This window comes from Saccoglossus kowalevskii, chromosome 12, assembly GCF_978046115.1.
Source record: "Saccoglossus kowalevskii chromosome 12, keSacKowa6.1, whole genome shotgun sequence".
Taxonomy (NCBI): domain Eukaryota; kingdom Metazoa; phylum Hemichordata; class Enteropneusta; family Harrimaniidae; genus Saccoglossus; species Saccoglossus kowalevskii.
In genome coordinates, this window is record NC_140652.1 from 7,537,312 (window position 1) to 7,561,407 (window position 24,096).

The following is a 24,096-nucleotide window of genomic DNA, read 5'->3' on the forward strand; positions in this document are numbered from 1 at the left end:
TTTCTAAGTAATGTAAATAGTTATATTAAAAGGCAATAAATGAAATCCTATCCAGCGTCAACATCTAGCATTCTTCTAAAAAAAAGGTTTGATTGAATGGCTTCACCAAATAATTGTTAGGAATAAGCTTACGAGCGATTTGTTTGCGTTAGTAACTTCAAATTTGGGGAACTAATAATAACAGGATGATTTATGTTATGTTCATGTTAAAGTACTGTAGAATACTTTATTTTGGCTTGGAATTTATTTTCGCTATTTTCGCTGAAGGGATGATTCCGTGAAAATAAAATCCAGCGAATATATTTTTTTCCCATATTTCACATTAAACTCATAAAAAATCAGTGAAAATTAATTCCATACAAAACGCCCAAAAAAGCCTTTTCATCGAAAATTAATTCCAGCGAAAATAAAGTATTCCACAGTAAATTACGCCATATAAGGCAACCATTTTAACAAACCAAATTAAAAATATAATTGAAAGTAGAACAGATTTGTACTTGGATCATTGTACATTTGTAAACTTGTGGTTTGCAGAAAAATAGATTGTCGTTAATGTCACAATTTCCCTGGAAAAATATCGTTTTGTGATTGGTGAACTGCCACCCAGACTCAGTAGAACACGCAATATACAGACAATCATATTCATAAATGCAGTTTGGTGATTGCCCCTCCCCCTCCCCAGATACACACATTTACGTACTAGTATACCATAGCATGAAATTATGACACATACTGAACCTCAACTCCGTAAATAGTGACAGAAAAATCATCTTAATGAAATTAATGTTGCGTTAAAATGCTTCACACATTTACTAATATGGGGAAGTGCCAAAGACTTGTTTGAAATACTCCATTCCAATATATGAATCGGGTAAATTCAGTACTTTTTTTATTATAGATGAAGTATTGCGATATTCCTTTCAAGAACAACATTATGAGGATTTTTGAGTTGACTTGGGTTTAGCCGACTATTCGAATTTAAGACTATGCAAAATCGAATCGAACGGGATACAAATTTTAAGAGAATACTTGCTGAGAAACATGAAAAGCTGCATTTCACTTAATGACTATATATTTAATCAGATGTAAATTACTTTCGTACCTTTGATGAATTATGTTAAAGGGCGGTGATCGTCGCGTCGCGTGCTGTTAGATATGGGACTCATGGTGACGTAAACAAATATATTGAGAAATGTTAGTTGGATTAAGTTTTGTATATTAAAATTGTGTATCATTAGTAATCCTACTTCTGAAGTATCAGTTGCCGAAATTACAAAGGTTGTGACGGAGTGATACTATGAAAACGGAATCTATACACTTCCTGCACAAATGTGTAGCATCTTCTACGACCTGCAGAAAACATGTTTCATTGCGAAATAGTGACAGAGGTAGCAAACTACGCTACAGACCAACACCGTTGTTTGTTATTCATTCCCTGGATCTGTAGTTTTGAAAGATTTAGTGTTTTACTTTATGTGGACAGCCTGAGAAGGACTGTGGTGCCAGTGTGTAGTAATATTTGCAATTTAATATCACCCAAAATTACCAGAGGGAAACCGTATCACGTTGTTTTGATTTGCTTTTAACATAGTTCCGTTGATGCAGTCTAATACATTTATCACACAAGAAGATTGTTTCATGGAACTCCAAGATTATACCGACATATCACGTGTTTTCTCGACCGCGCACCGACGCTTCCAGACGATATTTTCGAACGTATACTGCCAGTGGATAATGTGTTTACGTCGTAGTATCGTTTGTGCCATTTATGTTTTACTTCAGAATAGCAAAGTGCCAAAAAAATTAAAGAAACGCTATTTTAAAATAAGGCGTAGATTTTCTGAAAAAATAAATTCATGCTAAATGGGAAATTAAAAGTGACAATTAATGTTGAATTGATACATAACGCAATACGATTATAAATGCCAACCTGCACCCTTCCGGTCCCACCCACAAATGGAATGTTCCATCTAATGCTTTGTTCACAATAGAGGGCGCCCTTAAGAGTGATAAAATGGCGTCTGTCAAGCAAACACCACTCTCGTGTAGTGGGCATACGAGGCCAGTTGTCGACTTGTCATTCAGCCAAGTTACACCGTATGGTTATTTTTTAATCAGCGCATGTAAAGGTAAGTCTACGAGGTAAAATGGTCAAGTTCACCTTTGTGTGTGATTCGCTGAGTCGTCACATTTACGGTGAACATGCATTCCATAGAACCCCGACCCCTCCCACCTCGGGCGATACGGGACAAATGTGGGGCATTAGACAGTGTTTACCGCCAAACTGTGCCCGTGGAGGTGGGGTAATATCCGTGTTTCGTGTCCCGTCATCGCTAGCATCGCTAGTACTCTGTTGATAGCAAGCATAGCGGACAGTGGCGATCGGTGGAGAAATGTGGGGGGTTTGTTTTGGGTGGGGATTTGCCTATCCATCTTGCCCCAGGAGGTGAGGGCATTTCGCAAATTTTACAACAATAATTTCCAAATCCCCCACTAAGCCCCGAGGTGGGGAGAGTGGAGGTTGACATTGACTGAAGCATTAATCCCGGAAGTAGAGGGATTGTTAAAACCCTGCATGTGTTTCATTGTGGGATTGGGCAGAATGCAACGAAGTTTACTTCTCTTCCTCATTGCAGTTTTTACGCTATTCTTAAGATTCTTACACAAAATGTTCAATATATTTGCGTAATTATCAACACCCAGCCCAGTGATATTTCTCCCTCACTAAATTACTGAATTACTAAATTATTAGGAATTACTCCGGTTTTAAAATGTGGGCGTCCATGATGAAAACAAAGAAAACAGGTTAGAAATGAAAGACTGTTCATAAAAATAAAACATGAAATAAGAAGACAAAGGTTTGCTTTTGCTTGGGAGAAGAAAAGACATAAATTAATTAATCCACAAAAATTCAATAATACAAAACCACAGGAAGAACAACGTACAAAAAAAAAAATGTTTCAGTCAGATTAATTCATTCGCTGCTTTTTCAAATCATTTGCAGTCCAACGTGTTACTGCTACAAGTGTCGTTTGAAGTTTTTAATGATTTTTGACTAGAACATTTATCTGATTTTTCATTTTACATTCCAATTATTTTTTAATCATAATTTTACATATCATGGAAGCAATGAGTACTTCAATGCGGTAAAATTGTCTTCATATGTGTACTTGGACTGGTCGTTAGTTTGTTTGCATAATACTTTGAATTGATCTCAAAATGGGCCATAATGGGACTAAAAGTGTAATTTCTGTTCAATTCCAACAACGCTGGTTATCTATTTTGTTTTATCAGTCAATATTGTATTTGTATTGTTCACAGTACCGACTTTATTTTGTCCAGTGTGAATGATGTCATCTGATCAACTTGCATTAATTACCTTATATTTAATCATAGACCTTAGAAAGAGAGGGACAGGCAACTACATCCTTTCTTTTGTTTTAACCTGGGTTATAATCCTCCAAATAATCTCACAATCTTATTAACGAATAAACAACCATCTGTTTATTTGTACTGTCGGCAGCACTCGTGAAATCGCGCAAAACGCGCAAGTTTCCCTGCGTGACTACTGAAGCGACGGTCATGAATATGCTAATTGTATGTTAATGTTAGTATGTAAGTACGTTTCCAAATAGTTTAGAAAATTCAGAATTTCGACTTTTTTTAAAGCAAGTAATCAAATTAAAATACCCAAATTATTTAGTAAACGCAATAATTTGAACAACAGATGTTTTTATTTTGAGAAATCGGGCAAAAATAAAGCAATCAAAAAAAGATCGGGTCAGCCATTTTGTTGTAGGACGATTGTCACACGTTTACAAGCAGTTTGGAAAATTCAGAATTTCGACTTTTGTAACGAAAGTCATCAAATTAAAATACCCTAATTACTTCGAAAATTGTATGACTCAAGTAAAAAATGCAATAATTTGAACAACAGATGTTTTATTTTTGACAAGTCGGGCGAAAATACGGCGATCTAAAACAAACCGGGTCAGCCATTTCCGGTGTAAGCTGCTGACTTTCATGGTTTGAATTTCAAACAGTTCAGAAAATTCGTAATTTCGACTTTTGTATAGCAAGTCATCAAAATAAAATACCCTAATTACTTCGAAAATGGCAGGACTCAAGTAAAAACCGCAAAAATTGGAACAATAGATGTTTTATTTTTGAGAAATGGGGCGAAAATACAGCAATCTAAAAACAATCTGGACGAGTCCTGACATTTCCTGAAAACAGTTCGGAAATTTCAGAATTACGATTTTTAAATATAAACTAGCAAAACTAAAATACGTAAGTATCATTGAAAATAGTATGATTTAAGTGAAAATATGATAATGCAAACAACAAGTGTTTTTATTTTCCCGAAAACGGGCGAAAATGTGGCAGTCGCAGGATAAGTATTAGTCAATCATTTGTCACCGCACATAAAATCAGCCGAGTAGTTAATTTATACTGATGAAAAAAACCGAATTGTAACTACATATACATGTAATAAGTGTCACCTAATAACCAGTACAAAAACTGGATCTTGTATTGAAATTAAAAATTCAATGTTATGAGCACAAGCACTGAAAGACGTGTTGCAAACTGCGCGGCCGATTGATTGTGAGTGACGGCATACGGTTTTCTTAGCTTGGTCATTTGTTTATAACTGTAGTGACCCATGTTGCACGCCAGATGTCATGAAATCCTTTGTTTTATAATCCAGTTGCCTGTCCCTCTCTTTCTAAGGTCTATGATTTAATGCAATATAAACAGTCAAAACATTCACCATGGGCAATTGTCGTACTTCAAAAGAAACAAAGTCATTGTTATTCCTGTGATTTGTTGTTACTTGGTGTGATTGACTCCCGTGTGCGAAGCACAAAAAGGACGTCTTTGCAGTTAGTGTGTCTGTATGTGTGTGTGTCCGTCTGTTCCACTGATATCTCAAGAACCATACATCAGTTTTTGATGAAACTTGGTGCATAGATGCTCTGGGCCAATGCGCATATTTGATTAGGTTTTGGTAAAAATCTATGCATATTAATTACCTAATTTGCATGATAATTAGCTGATTTTTAGCTGTTCCATGACTGTTCCACTGATATCTAAAGAACCACTCATTGGATTTTGATGAAACTTGGCACACAGATGCTCCAAACTAATGCACAGATTTGATTAGTTTTGGGTAAAAATCTGTGCAATATTAATTACCTACTTTGCATAGTGATTAATCAATTTTCGGCTTTTCCACTGATATCTCAAGTACTAATCATCACATTTCAATAAAACTTGGTACATAGATGTCATAGGACACTGCACAAACCTGATAGTTGTTAGGGTAATACGAGTACATATTGATTACCTAATTGGCATAATTAATTAATTTTCAGCTTTTAATATTTCAAGTAGTAATCATCACATTTCAATGAAATTTGGTACATAGATGTCATAGAACACTGCACAGACCTGATAGTTTTTAGGGTAATATCAGTATATATTAATTAGCTAATTTGCATAATTAATTAATTTTCTGCTTTTGATATTTCAAGTAGTAATCATCACATTTCAATAAAACTTGGTACATAGATGTCATAGGACACTGCAAAGACCTGATAGTTTTTAGGGTAATATCAGTATATATTAATTAGCCAATTTGCACAATTAATTAATTTTCAGCTTTTGATATTTCAAGTAGTAATCATCACATTTCAATGACACTTGGTACATAGATGTCATAGGACACTGCACAGACCTGATAGTTTTTAGGGTAATATAAGTACATATTAATTACCTAATTTGCATAATTAATTTTCAGCTTTTGATATTTCAAGTAGTAATCATCACATTTCAATGACACTTGGTACATAGATGTCATAGGACACTGCACAAACCTGATAGTTGTTAGGGTAATACGAGTACATTTTAATTACCTAATTAGCATAATTAATTAATTTTCAGCTTTTAATATTTCAAGTAGTAATCATCACATTTCAATGAAATTTGGTACATAGATGTCATAGGACACTGCACAGACCTGATAGTTTTTAGGGTAGTATCAGTATATATTAATTAGCCAATTTGCATAATTAATTAATTTTCAGCTTTTAATATTTCAAGTAGTAATCATCACATTTCAATGAAATTTGGTACATAGATGTCATAGGACACTGCACAGACCTGATAGTTTTTAGGGTAATACGAGTACATATTAATTACCTAATTAGCATAATTAATTAATTTTCAACTTTTGATATATCAAGTAGTAATCATCATATTTCAATGAAATTTGGTGCATAGATGTCATAGGACACTGCACAGACCTGATAGTTTTTAGGGTAGTATCAGTATATATTAATTAGCTAATTTGCATAATTAATTAATTTTCAGCTTTTGATATTTCAAGTAGTAATCATCACATTTCAATGAAATTTGGTACATAGATGTCATAGGACACTGCACAGACCTGATAGTTTTTAGGGTAGTATCAGTATATATTAATTAGCTAATTTGCATAATTAATTTTCAGCTTTTGATATTTCAAGTAGTAATCATCACATTTCAATGACACTTGGTACTAGTACATAGATGTCATAGGACACTGCACAAACTTGATAGTTGTTAGGGTAATACGAGTACATTTTGATTACCTAATTAGCATAATTAATTAATTTTCAGCTTTTAATATTTCAAGTAGTAATCATCACATTTCAATGAAATTTGGTACATAGATGTCATAGGACACTGCACAGACCTGATAGTTTTTAGGGTAGTATCAGTATATATTAATTAGCCAATTTGCATAATTAATTAATTTTCAGCTTTTAATATTTCAAGTAGTAATCATCACATTTCAATGAAATTTGGTACATAGATGTCATAGGACACTGCACAGACCTGATAGTTTTTAGGGTAGTATCAGTATATATTAATTAGCTAATTTGCATAATTAATTAATTTTCAGCTTTTGATATTTCAAGTAGTAATCATCACATTTCAATGAAATTTGGTACATAGATGTCATAGGACACTGCACAGACCTGATAGTTTTTAGGGTAATATGAGTACATATTAATTACCTAATTTGCATAATTAATTAATTTTCAACTTTTGACATATCAAGTAATAATCATCATATTTCAATGAGACTTGCTACATAGATCTTCTAGGATTATGCAGACACCTGATTAGTTTTAATTAGATATTAATTACCTAATTTGCATAATGTTCCACTGATATATAAAGAACCACAAATTGGATTTTAATGAAACTTTTAAAGAGAACTATGCAGAAACCCAATTAGTTTTGGTAAATATTTATGCTTATTAATCACCTAATTAACATAATTAATACTGATATCTCAATTACTGATCATCACATTTGAATAAAATTTGGTACATAAATGCTCTAGGACAATAGACAGGCCTGATTAATTTTGATTAATATTAAATCTCTAAATAGCATAATAATTCATAATTTTTTTGTTCTGTTCTGTTCATATTAGTTACCTGATTTACATAATTAGTTTTCAGCTTTTCCATCAATATCTCATGTACAAGTGATTTTGAATTAATTTTTAATGTGTATTCAATACTCTCAGCACACGAGAGTTCTTTCTAAGCTTTCTTTGATTTTGTTTAATTCTGATTGGTCCTGGCAATGTATTTATGGATTTGTGTTAAGATGTACGTGCCAGGCATTCCGCCGAACTAGTCAGCCCGACCGGCACTCAAAATTAGCAACCACCACAGAAACGCTCCCAACCAGGAAATTGTCTGATCGTTATTATAATTATGTCGAGACTGGCACACATCCTGCCGGTCATGGATTATAATTTATCAACAATAGACATACATGTAGTCGCACAATGTGGTAGTGGCTTATAAACAATACTAGTATTACTAGTCAATTTTGTAAAATTAGCACCTCTTTGTTGGAAGTTAGTAAATACTTCTGACGATAGGTAACTTTTTTAAATTGAAAGCTAAAATTTTTTGAAAATCAATTCCATCCCCAAAATAACAAGGCATAATGGAGGTTTCATGCTACTCTAGAAAAGCAACGTGTTTTAATTAACATTTGCGTAATTGGGTAAAAAACATTTGACTTGTTATTGTAGCAAATAGCATTGAACTGAGATACGTCATCAATACCTCATTAATATTCATGATACGTCACTGATCGTAGTTGCGGACAAACAAGTGTACGCACAGATAGAAATGGCAGCGAATACGAACAAGATGTCTTTGACCGAGGACGATGTTCCGAGCGCAATTTTTTTATATTCTTTAGTCGAAAAACATTCTGTGGAACAACTGAAGAGATGACTGAAATGTCAAGGACTCAAAATGAGTGGAAAAAAGAGTATTCTGATACAAAGGTGAGTTCGATGTTGCATTTATCTGTACGCTGAAATTTACTTCCGGGATTTCGATTTGCCTATCGTGTGTACCAGAAATCGTATTTTACAGAATAATTGTACCCCATTCATATAAAAATTAAAAAAAATGTGCTGTTAGTTGTTTGAAAAACCTAAAATTGCCATGTTTTCCCTCGGAAACCAGACTTAATGTTTCCTGGCATGACCGGAAGAGTGACAGCCGGCTGTGAACGGTCACCATAACACAACTGTTTCTGGATATGGTCTACGTTCGTTTGTACACACAATATTCATGGCATATTGTTGTCGGGATTTCTGTTTTTATCTGTTTTATTATTAAAAAGTCATTGTACCCAAGTAAAAATAAACACGGTCACAGTATTTTTCTGTGATCACGACCATGTTTACTTCCTACTACTAATGTACTGTATATTATCATATTGACACCCTGTTGAATACGTGTGAAAAACAACTAGGAAACATTTTTTATAACACTGTCTACTCTGGAAAACAAAAACAGTCTGTCCCTTTAGCAAAGAAAATTTCTATTTACCCAACTGTTAACACAATGTTTTTATCAATGTTAGGTAAAACAAATATGGGTTAACTACAGTTACTATAATATAATAATGTGGTGTTTTTAAATGTATTTACAGGTGTCAGAATTGCATAGACTGTGGTGCTTCACAGCTTATTGATCCTGGGATAGATGATGGGTATTGGTTAAAGAGGAAAGAAGCTGAGGCACGCTCCTGTGCTACCGTTAGTGTTAGTACTATTTTACCAATTAATGGATGGAAGCCTCTGTGTGAACTAGAAGACAATATGCCTATAATAACAGATGGTCATATGGTATATTTTATTATATAGTTGAAAGTCATCCAGCCAGCCAGGGTAATAACATAAATAATGACTCTGAAGATGAACTTGATTGCCATACAGCTAAACCCCTTAGAAGAGGGGAACAGTTTTACAGAAGTGGCCATGTGTTACAAGTATATGCAGTACAAACAAATGCGACATTTTATGTAAAGGCAAAAGTGCAGGCCAGCATGAGAAGTGTAAGCTATTTAGTTACAATTGTTGTATCTCCCAACTCTGATTTTGTAAAAGAAGCTACTTGTGAGTGCAAGTCGTCCACCTTAGGAAGGTGTAGCCATGTAACTGCATTACTGCTTTATATCGCAAAATACGAAAAGTCGTCTTGTACCAGCAGACCGGCAGAATGGGGTAGAGGATTGAAGAATAAAACAAATCCTATGAAAATTACTGATGTGAATTACAGCAACAGGAAAAAAAACATCAGATGTCATGAACCTTGACCCAAGACCCCCCTCACTCCGCAATGATGAGCTCGATACAAGAGCTAAAAATGAGTTCATTATCAGCTTACAAAATTCCCACAATGCCTTACCATCAATGTGGGAAACTATCATTCCAATCCACTATGATGATTACACAATAACAGATGATCACATGAAACACCTTACAGCACAACGTGATTTACTGCTTCAAAACATCACAGTGAATGGCATCAACGAACTGAAAGCAGGGCAAGGTGATAGATATTGGCACAATGAGCGACGTGTGAGAGTCACTGCATCTCAATGTAAGCAAATATTTATTTGTAAATCTGAGAGTGGTGCTGAAAGCATTGTTGGTGGTAAATTGTAGGAAAAGCCAGTTTCTACAGCAGGAATGCTTTGGGGTCACTCAAATGAACACAAAGCCAGGAAGCAGTTTGAGGATAGACACCAGGATTTGAAAGTAAAGGAGTCAGGAATGTGGACAAATAGCAAGCATCCAGGACTTGGTGCATTCCCTGATGGCATTGTGATGGGCATGGATAACAACATAGTTGGTATATTGGAAATAAAGTGCCCATATTCACTGAAAGCCAGTAAACCCGATACTTTCGAAAAAGACTTGAGTTTTAAACAAGTAAAAAACTTTTGCCTAGATTCAGAATTAAAGTTAAAAAGAAATCATTCTTATTATTATCAGTGCCAAATGCAAATGGGAATCCTGGAGACCAAAACATGTTATTTTGTTGTGTGGACACCCAATGGGATGACATGTGAACGAAGACTGTCAATGTTGTCCATTGATTAAGTACACAGATTATGACCTGGGAAAGTATCACTTACAAGTATCATTTTTTTATTTACACATTTCAATTACATTTGTAAATAATGTATTATTTTAATTACATAAGTAATAAAGCTTGATATTTTGTGTGTTCAACTAATAGTGTTCTGTTTGTTTTCCATATGCCATACCATGATAACTTTTAATTCAGTCAGGTAAAATTTATTATTTTTTCTTGTGACCGAGACAGACTAAATTAATTGTTAGCACCAGAATGACTGAATCAAGTACAGTGTGACACATGAAAGTTACTTTAGGAGTGGATTAAAATGTGACTAAATATTATTGTGGAATGATAAATATACATTGCATACTTGTACTATGACAAATCAACTGTATTAATAATACACTTTGTTTGATTCTTTCAGCGAACAATGGGCTCCTGAAAGTTAACAAGACAACCAGCCACAAACACCATTTGTGAAAATACTGGCTGTAGAGATAGTGGAATTTTTTGTTTTTAGTAATCTAAACTTTTTAATGCGTTCAATAGCACGCTCTACATGTATTCTAACTCTAGAAATTTGTTTAGTTTGAATCTCTTCAGCTGCTGACAATTTATCTCTATTCCCTAAGAATGGTGGAATATTTAGGTCTGCTTTTTTTTCAAATAGTAAGTCCCTGATTGTGAAACCCCTGTCTGCAAGGATCAAATCACCTTCGCTAAACAAATCAAGAAAACCTGACTTCTGAACAATTTCCTTATCTGAAATTGACCCTTCAAAAGCATCAGACACATAAGTGATTGCCCCTGATGGAGCAATACCTATGAGTACCTTATAAGTAACATGGTTCTTATAACTAGAATACATATTGCCCTGCTGCTTAAAATGGGTAGACTGATAAACAAAAAATTCAGAACAATCAATTATTACACGAATATCTCTAAATTTCTTAAAACATGCTGGTAAGTTGCGTTTTACAATATCCCTTGAAGGAAACATATCACTTCTTAATCTAGAAAACTGCTTATACAAAAGCTGTATCCACGTTGTAACTGCAGTTGTAACATGACCTTTTGAGATACCAAATCTATATGCAATATCCTGATGTAATAATCCTACCCTAAGTCTAACAAGTGTCAAAAAAAGTTCATTCATTGAACCAAGTTTATGTTCAGGCCCACGACGCAAATTTGGAGATGCTTCTTCATTTAATATTATAATCTCGTTTCCAAAACAGCAGTTTGTCTCGTGCTGGACCCAAAAAGTTCCACAGGCTCATAAACTGAAGCCATGTTACCCCAGTATAAAATTTGCATTTAGCTTCATTACCCTCAACATCATTTACACTGAAATAACGTTTTTCCACTGAAGTTGGGGAAATGTGATCAGAATTTTTCAGTAGTGTTAACTCATTTTTGAGGACTGTGTTTTCAACTCGCAAACGGATGAGCAAGTTAATCTCCTGGCTCTTGAAGTCTGTTTGAACACCTTTATCAACTGTCTCTATTTTATTGTCCTTACTCAAATCTGGAGTGCACTGACCATTGGCAGGTTGGGTGGTTGATACAGCTAAATCACTGACTGGGGTCCCATTACAAATCGCTTCAGTAGTATGTGGTTCTATAAAAAAATAGTATAAATTACAATTTAGAAGGAAGAAGAAACAGTTTATTTTGATTAATTTGGCTAATTGGACGTCTTAGAAAATATTATATTATGTCAAGGTTTACATTAAGACATGAGTGAACCTCACCTGTCATAGTGTCTGTAGCAAGAAGCAGTAGACCACTTGCTGCACTTGAAACATCCATTCGTTGCTGCTTTGCAGATTTTGGAACACCATCTCTTGGTTTTGGAGGTTTTCTTTTTCTAGAAAAACGCTGTATCTAAAATTTAAAACGAACAAAAGAAATTAAATAAACCAGATATGATTAAAGTTCAGTGACTAACAGCTACATTACTATTTACAACTCAGTGCAACTATTACTTTAAATCATCGTACCTGCTCCCCATTGTATGTCGCCAGTATAGGATCAGGGTGCTCATCGGAAGGCCCATTTTCTGCAACAAAATGTTTGCTGCATATGTGTGTATCTTTCTTAATACTTTCCACTGAGAAATCTTGTCGTCCACAAGCATGAACCCACGTCTTGCATTTCTCAAGGTTCCGGTGTGGCTTCGGAAATCGAAGAAAAATAACATTTTTCATGTAGTCCCGGTCACTGTATCGAGAGTCACTCTTACAATTTCCATGGCAGCAATGTTTTGTTGTAACCATAATGTCCAATAACAGTCCTTTCGTAGTAATGTAAGACGATGATTTCTGGACGATCCGGCCCCGGCCCTGGTGGCTTCCGGAAGCGAAGTGAAGTGGAAAGTAACGGCGACGAGGCTTCAACACTGCACTACATTGTCCGCAATTCAATATGGCACTGGCGCATGCGCAGCCAAATTTCTATTTTTAGCCCTTACACAGATACCCTGATCAATGCTATTATGTAAAAACTCTTCTTTCAAGACTTGTTTTACCTTTTAAAAATCGCCTCTTTCGAAAACCATCATGTATTTTTCAACTGTGTATGTCATGTACATGTAAGTTTGTTATTGAGAATTCTAATAATTTCCCAAACATTACCAACAACAAGTCCCAAGCAGGCGTAGAATGTTTTTTCAGATTTCATTATTTTAGTGTGCCATTGCCCCTGCAGCTAGTAGCCTTAAAGAGTCTAAATTTGTCATTGTAGATGGCAAGCCCATGCTTCGTCAGGGTGATACTGGAGATTGGATTGGCACATTTCTAGGACATAAAGGTGCTGTATGGGGTGCCACGCTGAGCAGAGATGGTGAAAGAGCCGCTACAGGTGCTGCAGATTTCACAGCGTAAGCATAACAAATGCAGACACATAAAATGTCTGAAAACTGTCAATGCAAATTATACACATATTTCCAAAAATAATTTTACAAAGATTTCCATGGTTTCTAATCTGTGTTTTAATGGTAGCATCTGTGTTAATTAATTGTTACTATTTAGGATGTAGCGTAATTATTAGCTATATTAATTATTATTAGACTTCATTTATATTTACTAGTATTTTTCTGAAGGTAATATATAAACCTCAGTGAATACTGTAAAGGGGTTATTGTATGCACCAAATCAACCAGTGTACACGCATATTATAGAATGTTATTGTTTTATTTATGGTAATGAATGATGTGTGCTACAAGTCTAATGCATTAGTCAAAATAAAAATCAAACAATACCAAAAATTATATGTTTTCATCTTTATTGCATCTTTAAAATGTTTATTTCAGTGAGATTTTATATCCTTTAAATCCACACTGTCATAGACATTATACATTATTATATTATAGTTGTTAACCTTATGACGCCTAAGTCAATGTTTTGTCATATTTCACAAAATAACCTTAATGATAACAAAATAAATTATGTCAAAATTATTTTAGAAAAATAAAAATAGGAAAAAGATATTATTTTTTTCCCCCCAGTAAAGTATGGAGTGCTGTGACTGGGGATGAGATCTATTCCTTCACCCATCGTCATATCGTGAAAACAGTGGATTTCTCTGAGGTAAGCATCCTTCTTGACACATACCTGAACATTTCTGCTGGTGATATTTCATAATAAAATTGTAGTGTAAATGTTAGAATTGATGTTTAATTGGCAAAGATTCAAAAACTATATAGTGCATTAAAGCACAATCAGTGATCTCCCCATAAATTTATAAACGACTGTAGCTGTGAACATTTACAAAACTAATCCAATACTCAAGCAGTGAATATCAATAGCTATTTTTATGCTAATGAGCAGCACGATTGACTAGCTGCTGACCAATAAGAGCTTTGAGCTGACGTTCTAGGCAACCCTAACACATTCTTTGATGCGAGTGCTCGTCTACTTCCTATTTTTGTTTATTGTGATAATTAATCGCAAATACTTATCACAAATTATTGAGTAAGGGAATATTATGAATAGCTATTGGCAAATGCCACAAAATAGAAAAAAATTGTTAAGAGAAGGAATTTTTGTATAAAATCCATGCCGTGGCAAGTCTAGAATTTCGCTTACTGTAAGTTGTAACATAGTTTGAAACTTTGATAGAAGATATCAGCAACACATTACAAACTATGGACACGCAGCCCTGATCTGTGTACTATAAAATATTATTGGTTACAACTTATCCTAGCTATCCTGATTCAGTGAAAATAAAATCCAGCAAAACACCCAAAAAGCCTTTTCACCAGGAATTTCATTTCAGCTAACATAAAGTACTGTAAAACATGTTGAGAAAGCGGCATGCTATTTTAGCGAATTGTGGTAACATGAGGATGGGCAAAATGTTGATTTAGCAAATCTCTCTTATCTTCGTTGATTTCCTGTTTTCCCAACACTTGTCTGTCACGTGCCAAAACAAATGCGCAGTTATCACTTCCTTAAAAACAAAGAAAAACTGTCAAGTATAATAAGGAAGCGCTCTAAATTATTACATTTTCTGTGTTATTTACAAAATGTGTGTGTGGAGAAAGACGTTGTTTGGCCGCCATTTTGAATTTATAATGAAGTCATTATCGACATCTTAAATTTAGCGAATTAGCTCTCTCGCTAAATTCGCTAAAAAGACATGCTCGCGAAAAAGACATGTTTTACAGTATTACTGTACTGTGCCTCAGCCTCATGTGATATACATGTACAGTGAATTTAAATTATATTTATCTTGACAGGATGGATCTAGACTTCTTACTGGTAGCAATGAGAAACTCATGCGTATCTTTGATTTAAATCATCCTGAATCAGAACCCCAAGTAATCAGTGGACACACGTCTAGTATACGGGATGCCCTCTGGTGTCAGAAAGGCAAAACTATTATCAGTGCAGCTGAAGACAAAACTGTTAGGTACATCATGTTTTTGTAGCCGTGTCCCTATTTGAAATGGTATCTTCCACAAACATTAATCAATTGTTTATTACTAGTAACCCCTATTCAGACGAAGTCCGAAAACGGTGACTTGTGTTTTGCATTCGTGTGTTCGTAGACATGCCTTGATTGATTACATTCAAACTTCACACATACATCATTCATTTATTATACATATCCACATCAATTTGTTTCACAAGCTGATTCAAGGTGGCTGAATGGCGGCCATTTTTGTGCTGAAAAATCATTAAAATCAAGCATTTAAGGATGTTAAGCAGTTTGAGCCAAATTCAAATTTTGCACTACTGAGCATATTAATGGACATGTATGCATTATTATGGGGGGGGGGGGTAGTCATCAGTATGTGAATTTGGTAATTCATAGTCAGTCATTTTTTTGACAGAAACTGTTTAATAATATGCACAAAATGGCAATTTAGTCATGGTTCCCATTGACCACAATGAAAACACATTTTGTAATTACAAAGCCCCTGAAAATATTGTCATATTTTTTTAATTCTTCAAATAAAAAAAACCTGTCTTATGAATACAGTAATGCATTACATCAAAAGCAATTGTATTTGGTTTCCATATTGAATGGTACATGATGGGAAATCCATCACACACAAAGCAGCATCTCTGTGATTATACAACCCGCCATATTGTTGATTTCACATTGTTTTCTATAGGATGTGGGATGTGGCAAGTAATCGTGAGATTATGAAGATAGATTTAGATTCGTCTAACTTGAATCTTGATATAAATAATGATGGTTCGATTCTTGTCATCACTCATGGTAAAAGTATATCCTTCTATAAAACAGACAGGTAAGACAAGTTGCATAGGACTTTGGAGTGTTTCACCGACTGTATCTTGTCCACTACATTAACGGTTCTAATCTGTGTTTGATTCACTGTTAACTCACTCCACAATCGACAAATACTACCTGCTCACTGTGAAATTAAATTTCAGGAAAGCCATTTCTAGTACACTTGCCATTTTCAAAAGACAAAACCTGTTAAAGAAGCAACAATATAATTTTGACATCACAGACATGCCATACACAAAATGAAAATCCCAGTATGTAAAACCCTAACACAAATTTGATGTACGTTCTGTGGCGAGATTATGCAAACTTAAGGTAGCGGGACTATTATTTGCATACTTGTTTTCATCTTTTAATTGTGACTAAATGACTACAAATAGACCCAGGAAAGTATATATTTTTGGAATCGCCAGACTTCAAGCTTTTCAAAGGTGTGTTTGTCATGCCCATATCTGCATTCTACGGTGCGTTACTTAATCAAAAGTGAAAAATTACTTTTTTGGTAAAAAAAATAATTACGCATTTATGCTGGTGGTAAGAAGTTTTGTTTTCACTTTTCCTAGTTGTTCAATAGTCTGGTAAATTGAATGTGTCTGGTCAGTTTTATTCTTCAAGTAACGCGTTTTGAAAAGTAGTGTCCTGAATTTTAATTTCTGTTTTAGTCGCATTGACTCCAACTCAAACCACAACACATTGGTAAATAATCCATGAAATAGTTTGTCTGGACACATTCAAGTTCCTCTCATTGTCACCTTAAAGCTGTGAAAATTTGGTGTTAATCCGACGACAATAAGTATACGTTATTTTTTGTTAAAGACCTTGTATTTTGAAAAACATAAACTCCTAGAAAACGTCGATGAAGTCACAGCAAAGATTTTCAAGCTTGTTTATCTGCACAAGCGATTTATTTTCCTATCAAGGTCTGTTTTAACATGTGTAGGGGCATCCAAATGTGTAAGGCTATTGGAAACCAAAAAAATAAAGGAATGGGATAGCTATAGTTCGATAAAACGGCAGATGAAAACACTAAAATCAATGATTTTTTTCAGTGGATGTGTGACCTCGTGTCTGACACATTCATATGCAAATGACTATTCCGTGAAATAAACAGGGGCGGAGACAAACCACTCAGACACTCATTGTGTGTCAGATAGCTACTGATAACACATCCTAACATTGCTTTGTCTTGAGTTAATCTTTGAAACTTATAGGCACACAAATTAAACCTGTGTTGTTGATTTTAGAAAACACTACTGAAGCTGACTTGCTTCCCTTCAGAAAATCTACATTTTAACCAACTTATATGACATTCTAGGTTACGTTGACTTTGTCAGATGAAAGTTTATAGTGCATTTCATCAATTAATAAATAAATGTGAAAATCATAATTTTCAACACAAATAATAGTCTCGCTACCTTAATGTATAACCATGGAACATCAACATAGTGATAGCATAAAGCTGTTATGTCATGTTATTGTACTCATCGGACTTAACACACTTTTTGACAACCATGAAAGGTGGTGACTTCTTCATTCCATATTCAGTTTTCCTTTCAAAAATTGCCAAAATTAACAGTTTTTTTTTTTTTTTAAATCATGTCTTATTTTTTGGCCAAAACCAATTCCAACAGATCATACTTTGACATTGATAATTGGCTTCCACATAGCGCTACCAGAATGCCTTCTGATTGGTTACATGTAATGGCTGACTTAACCTATCAGGTCATTATTGTAGGTCAAATCATTTCCTAATATGAATTACCATGTCATATTACAACCGATTATGTTACTTGCTTTGTATACAATGCTTGATCTGCACACAGGCATCAAATTGCCTTGATGCCCCAAAGAGTTAGTCCCCCCCCCCTTTATAAATTCATGTTTCCACTGTATTACATTGTATTTCTATCTTCTAAGGCAAATTTATCCAATTTTTCCCTGAAAATATCCTTGCTTTAAACATTAGTATAAGATACATGGTGCTTTAATTGATATTTGTGAATCAAACGTTTGAAGCATTTAATTAAGAACTTACAATTTATTTTTTGATTGCAGTCTTGAAAAACTCAAATCGTACGAAGCGCCGACACCTGTATACTCTGCTTCTCTTCATCCTGAAAAGCTGTGTTTTGTTGCTGGAGGAGAAGACTTTAAAATTTACAAGTTTGACTACGAAACAGGACAAGAGCTAGGTGAGTTTTAGTGTTAAGTCATTAGATGGTTTACTGAATAATTTAAATTTTCGGCTTTGACACATGGAATCGTTTACAGTAAACCACAAGTATTGGAACTTTCTACTTTCTACTAAATATGGAATTTTTTTCTGCTCCTATTACTTGATTGTGGGTACCTTGGGTGGACCTCTACCAGATTTGTTCGTTTTGTGATGATATCTAACTTCAATTCTCTATTTTTAGCAAATAATGTTGACTTCTTCTTCTTCTTCTTCTTCTTAGCTCCTACAATTGTTTTGATACTTGATATATGTATACATTTTGTACATTGAATAGACCTCTAAAATATTTTTTTCTTTCTGTGACATTGGGGAAACTTTCAAAGCTCAGATAAAAAAAAATAAGCTATTTTGATCATCAGGTTGCTTGTTTCATTTTGTGTGTTAAGATGGTATAAAGCTATGATACCGAACATTCTATTTTACCTTAAAAATTTTATTTGTTTTCTTTTCTTAGAATCTTATAAAGGACATTTCGGTCCCGTCCACTGTGTGCGCTTTTCACCAGACGGCGAGTTATACTCTAGCGGCTCAGAAGATGGCACATTACGACTCTGGCAGACGTCAGTCGGAAAAACCTACGGACTCTGGCGATGCGTACTTCCTGGTGAAGATATCACAAACTCCTCGTCACAGGCGATCAAAACAGATGCTTGAACATGTGCTTTCTGACTAGACTAGATTTGATTTTGTTTCCATATTATTGATGTTGATCACCACACACTAGACTGCCCATTTGACTAGACGCCTATCAATGGTCTTTATATTAACTCATGACATGTATTGAACCTCCTGGTTTTTCATCACAAGTGGCATCCAAGATCAACATACTGCCCTCAGTTACTTGTGCTCAAAAACCAACCATTTTCAAAGCTAAGCATTCTGCAGTATGCATTAAAATTTTATGTCAACTGAACAATGAGAGAGTAGTATCCATTCAATGCATTGTGACAAATATGGCATTTTAAGTTACAACTACTGTAAAGGGGATAATTATTCACTGGGTTTTAATTTTGCTTATTTCGCTTACTGGAAAATGTGCTAAATTAAAACCCAGTGAATATGTAAAATTTAGCATAGAACACATTATCTTAATGATAAAACCGTAAATTTAAAACCCACTGAATATGCCTAACATGGTAAATCAGCGAAATTTAAACCCAGTGAAAATTAGCCATTTTACAGTATTATCATCAGGGTTTGGACTAATGCTAGCACACTAGCTAAATCAAATTGAATAGGTACTTTTCCGTACAATTGCGAGATCTCGCGAGATGCATGAAAGACGCGCGTCGAACGTCTGCCGCAAAAATCGAACGATTTGATTTTGAACTCGAATTTCCTTATTTCGTAGCTCACACCGACCGGCCGATCTTCGACAGAGGAATATTGCTTCCGAATACCCTTACTTAATCGAAATTGCCTATCATCAAATGTGGACAGCACATTATTAAGCATGGAAATGTCCCCAAAATACTTTTGCGTTTGTCGAATCCCACGCGATGTTTGACGCGACTACGACGCTATGACCTTTGTTTGTCCTGTTTTTACGTTCGATTTCACGCATAACGCGTGATTCTCGCAGTGTACGGAAAATGGTCTATTGTAGAGATGACAAGACACACATTTTCCAAGTCAATGAAAAATACAGTGAAATATCTGAATAAGGTGTACAACTAAATATAAAATATTTTCATCATGAATTGTTGAATTTTGTCAAATAATATATATTTTGCATATGTTAACAGAACTTGTGTTAGGGCTAATCGTTAAATCGTTGAAAAAGTGAGTGCTAAATCTAACTGTAAAACTCTTTGAAGTATGTGCATATCGTTTTAGCGAATTTACCTCAATGCTACGAATCAGGAAACCATTGTGCGAATATTTTTTTGTTGTTGAATTTACATGAGCTTGTTAGTTAAATCAACTTTCCTGCCATGAAGACTTGTTACACAAATCTTATAAACACGTACGGTACCATTTTTGCACTATTAGAAGAACATCTCCAATAAAAGCGCACATTGACCAAATATTGCATTTTTATTATGTTTACCCAAAACACACTGTATGCATATGCATTATTAATATAGCATTTACAGTGTACTCTTATCATGTCAGTACATGTGTTTGTATTTGATGAGATAAACGTACAGTAGTAAAATGTTTAGTTAGACAATATTCATATTCAGTCACACACAATGAATTCTATTATGCACATAATTGATGTACGTGATATGCATATGTATAACAGCAGTAAACTAAGTTTGATTACCCATACAAATAAATTGAACCAAATTTCATTAATGTAGAATTAAGATTTACACTTTATAAATATGGCTGCGATTCCTCTTGTTGTATTCATTGCATATCTATATCAGTGAGCTATAATTAATTTATTGTTTACTGTTATGATACCTTCCAAACACTAAGTACACACAGTGGAAAATGTTTTTTTTTTTTTTATTGCCATTCCTGGCTGTACAACAAAAGGTTATATAAGAGTGTCATGGGTCAGATTGTGTTGGTCGATACAATCGCTGTACTGCTTCTGTGCATACTTTGTGGTATTCTTACAATAATTTCATAGTACATATAGGTGGTATTTTTATTTAAAATACATTTTCCTTCATCTGAAACCATCAGTTGTAGTGTTGTTTTGTTGGCAAAATTCAATTTAATCAAATCTGATATTTGCAGCGTTGATATATACCATTTGAAAACTGCAATTGTCACTTCAATAAATCTTATCATGCTGAACACAACTAACATTGAAAGTAAATAGTATGTCACAGTGATGTCTGGAGGTAAATTTAACTATTAAAATGCTTATGACATGCACATGTTAAATATTTTGCCTAAATGAAGGGGATGTGAATATTAGAGCAATTTGTCTCTATGTTGTGATGAAGTTTTCGCGATCTTTTTTCTTGCACATTCAACTTGATCAATTTTCAATAGATTTATTTTCATACAGTGGCACATTTTCTTTTGTATGCATAGATGCATTTTCATTTGTGTACTTACTCAAAGAAACAAACGTGTGGTGATCCAGGAGTCTGTTTTACATTGTTGAGTTTCCTGATCGTTTAATTATGTTTTGTGAAAATTGACAAGTTTTGTAACTTAATATTTGTCTTTTGTATTGTTTAATATAACAGTATTATTGTGCAATGCATACGTTATAAATGTATTTCATTTCAAGTACATGTAAAGTTGTATCAAGCATCTTTTGCAAATGCAACAATGTCTAATTTTGACCTCGCAGATATGTAAAAAAAAAACACTAACAAGAGCTGAATCAGAGGCTATTCTTTGGAAGCATAGAAAGTACATTCTATGTTGCTAAGACGTGCACCACTATATCATTTATTTCTGTGCATGAACGCTGCAAGCTTATGTTAAATAATGTTCAAGGAGCCGGTAAAAACAGCTTAGGTAAAAAACTTGTACCATATCCTGGGAGCTTTTAGCTTTTGTTTTCATTGATGATGGTTGCCAGGTAATTAAAAAAATGCCTGGATGTTCATCCCGGGAGTAATCCAGTGCTGCATCTAGAGACTAACCTTTACGCCCATCCCATCGAAATCTTTTTGTGGGAGAGTCATGTGACTTGTTTTTACCCCACAAATGGTCTTCCATTTTCTCTCTTCATCATATCCACTATTGCACCATGGTTTAGTAGATGGAACAGAGAGAGGAATCAGATCTCGTGGCTTGACATTCTCGATATCATGGTGGCAACATATTCCTGTATATAGAATGTGTGTGCTTCATATTATCTTCTGTTGATCGTGATTTTACTGATCTAGACCATAATATGTGGAACAGTGAACACGATGACAGGAGAGAATGATATATTATGTGAGAGGCAAAAAAGAATCTTTGGTGTCACTGTCAAATAAGATATTGGCGGCCATTTGAAAATAATGTCTATTTGGGGCCAGTGGAACTAAATAGGACAGTATATCATCAATGCACAAATTAGACCAATCCGGTTGCTATGGTCACCATTTTAAACCAATGTGCGCGATATATACCCCAAATTGCTGAATGGGCAAACTACACCAATAAAGACCCCCTCCCCCATCCAAATAAAGACTATAATTGTTCAATGAATTCTTTATACAAGACAGGATATCCAGTAAGTAAAACAAAATCGTTTGAGGTCAAGCTATAATTGTTTGGAAAATCGATAAGGTGGTTGCAATACACGCATACCTCAAGCCTCGACTGGTTGGTGGTGGGCTTTGAGGAATCCCGATAAATTCGAGGTCCACTCAGTAATTTCGTGACAACTCTCCCCATTAACAGCACATGTTTGAATTTAAGGTAAGTTCAAGATATCACGTGATGAATCACTACTCGTGACTAGAAAGGTGTGGTATTTTACGTGCACGGAGGACAGGAACAACACGCGTGACGTCCTCTTCGAATAGATGCCACATTTGAGTGAAACACGTTCAAAAACGGAACGAGAATGCATTACTTATTAAGAAAAGTTATAAGAACAAAATCATTTACCGACCAATCTTGGTGACTTTTTCGTTCTTACACGTTCCACATTTTAAATAATCATCGAAACGTGACTTAGATTAAAATGGCAACACATTCAATTAGAAATGAAAACGTTGACAAATATAGCAGAGTTGAGCCGACATTTCTATGAGATGAGTTAAACATCTGTTTGTGCTTTAGACATTTTCTAAAAGTTACTAAGCACGTTGCTAGAAAACTATAATAGAAATCCGTACATCATCTGAAAGTTTAGATATAGGGGTGCGGTAGTGCATATGTCGTACCAATGTTAACTTTTAATTCACTACATATTGTCCATTTTTAACTGTTCCAGAACCTTTCTCGAAGATGGATAGGGCGGTTTTATTCAAACTTTGTTTGATGTTCATTGGCTCACAGGTGCACGTCATATGTTTTTGAAGGTTTCGACAAAAATGGCTGATTAATCTGGATGTCAGTCGTTTTAAGGCCACAAATGCAACAAAATCAAATCTCCGGAAATAGATTTAGTTCATATATGGACAAATTGGACACTGATGCACGTCATTTTATTTTTTTATTCAAGTTCAAATTGTCCAATTGGCCGCCATTTTGTTTTAAAGAATTTTATTTATTAATTTTATTTATTTATTAACACACATCCCCGGAGGGGATGAAAAGGGTTACAAATCAGATATTAATAAAAGAAAAATAACTGCATAAAAAGTAAGGGAACAAAAACGCATTAAAAAACGATAAAAAATTGTATACAAGGAATGTGTTACTGGCTTAGTTTATGTAGGTGCTGCTGTCTTATATTAAAACAGTTTTTTAAATATTGCGCTAAAGAAATTGACATTTTCTCGTCACTTAGTAATGATATGAATTTATTTTCCTATTGTCATTATTTATTTCATTTTTCCACTCAGTTGTAAACTCTTCTTTTATTTTCTCGTCAATTGTTTTTAATTTTGTTAATGAGATAATATTTGTTTAATTTAAAAGATAAGAATGATTGATATTTTTTAATATCAAATCAAGTTTTTTAAACCATTTACTTTTAATAATTTTATTGACATAGTATGCTTCTTGAAGTAGAGTATCTGTGGAATTTGCAATACGATTGGCATATTTTATCATTTGTTTCTTAATAAA

The 24,096-nt window shown here is 34.3% G+C and overlaps 2 protein-coding genes across 2 annotated transcripts; one reads left to right on the forward strand and one right to left on the reverse strand.

Annotated features, from left to right (window-relative positions):
* Nucleotides 1-1,994: 1,994 nt before the first annotated feature.
* LOC100375754 (serine-threonine kinase receptor-associated protein-like) lies at nt 1,995-21,622 on the forward strand. The gene is made up of 7 exons (XM_002731975.4): nt 1,995-2,129; nt 13,200-13,335; nt 13,963-14,044; nt 15,196-15,368; nt 16,078-16,215; nt 18,270-18,406; nt 18,905-21,622. The coding sequence occupies exons 1-7, from the start codon at nt 2,015-2,017 to the stop codon at nt 19,102-19,104; spliced, it is 981 nt and encodes a 326-aa protein (XP_002732021.1). The 5' UTR covers nt 1,995-2,014; the 3' UTR covers nt 19,105-21,622.
* LOC146735463 (uncharacterized) lies at nt 11,660-12,733 on the reverse strand. Its single transcript, XM_085506260.1, has 3 exons — nt 12,458-12,733; nt 12,209-12,341; nt 11,660-12,075 (listed from the first exon to the last, which is right to left on the reverse strand). Exons 1-3 carry the CDS (start codon nt 12,731-12,733, stop codon nt 11,660-11,662), a joined length of 825 nt encoding a protein of 274 aa, XP_085362386.1.
* Nucleotides 21,623-24,096: the final 2,474 nt, after the last annotated feature.

Bases quoted from the DNA above. Each gene is read 5' to 3' on its own strand.
- LOC100375754 (XM_002731975.4), top strand. From the start codon at position 2,015: ATGGCGTCTGTCAAGCAAACACCACTCTCGTGTAGTGGGCATACGAGG. The intron at 15,369-16,077 runs GTACATCATGTT...TGTTTTCTATAG, and splicing joins GCTGAAGACAAAACTGTTAG to GATGTGGGATGTGGCAAGTA. The intron at 16,216-18,269 runs GTAAGACAAGTT...TTTTGATTGCAG, and splicing joins TCCTTCTATAAAACAGACAG to TCTTGAAAAACTCAAATCGT.
- LOC146735463 (XM_085506260.1), bottom strand. From the start codon at position 12,733: ATGGTTACAACAAAACATTGCTGCCATGGAAATTGTAAGAGTGACTCT. The intron at 12,342-12,457 runs GTACGATGATTT...TTTAAATTTTAG, and splicing joins CGACATACAATGGGGAGCAG to ATACAGCGTTTTTCTAGAAA. The intron at 12,076-12,208 runs GTGAGGTTCACT...ATTTTTTTATAG, and splicing joins TGCTACAGACACTATGACAG to AACCACATACTACTGAAGCG.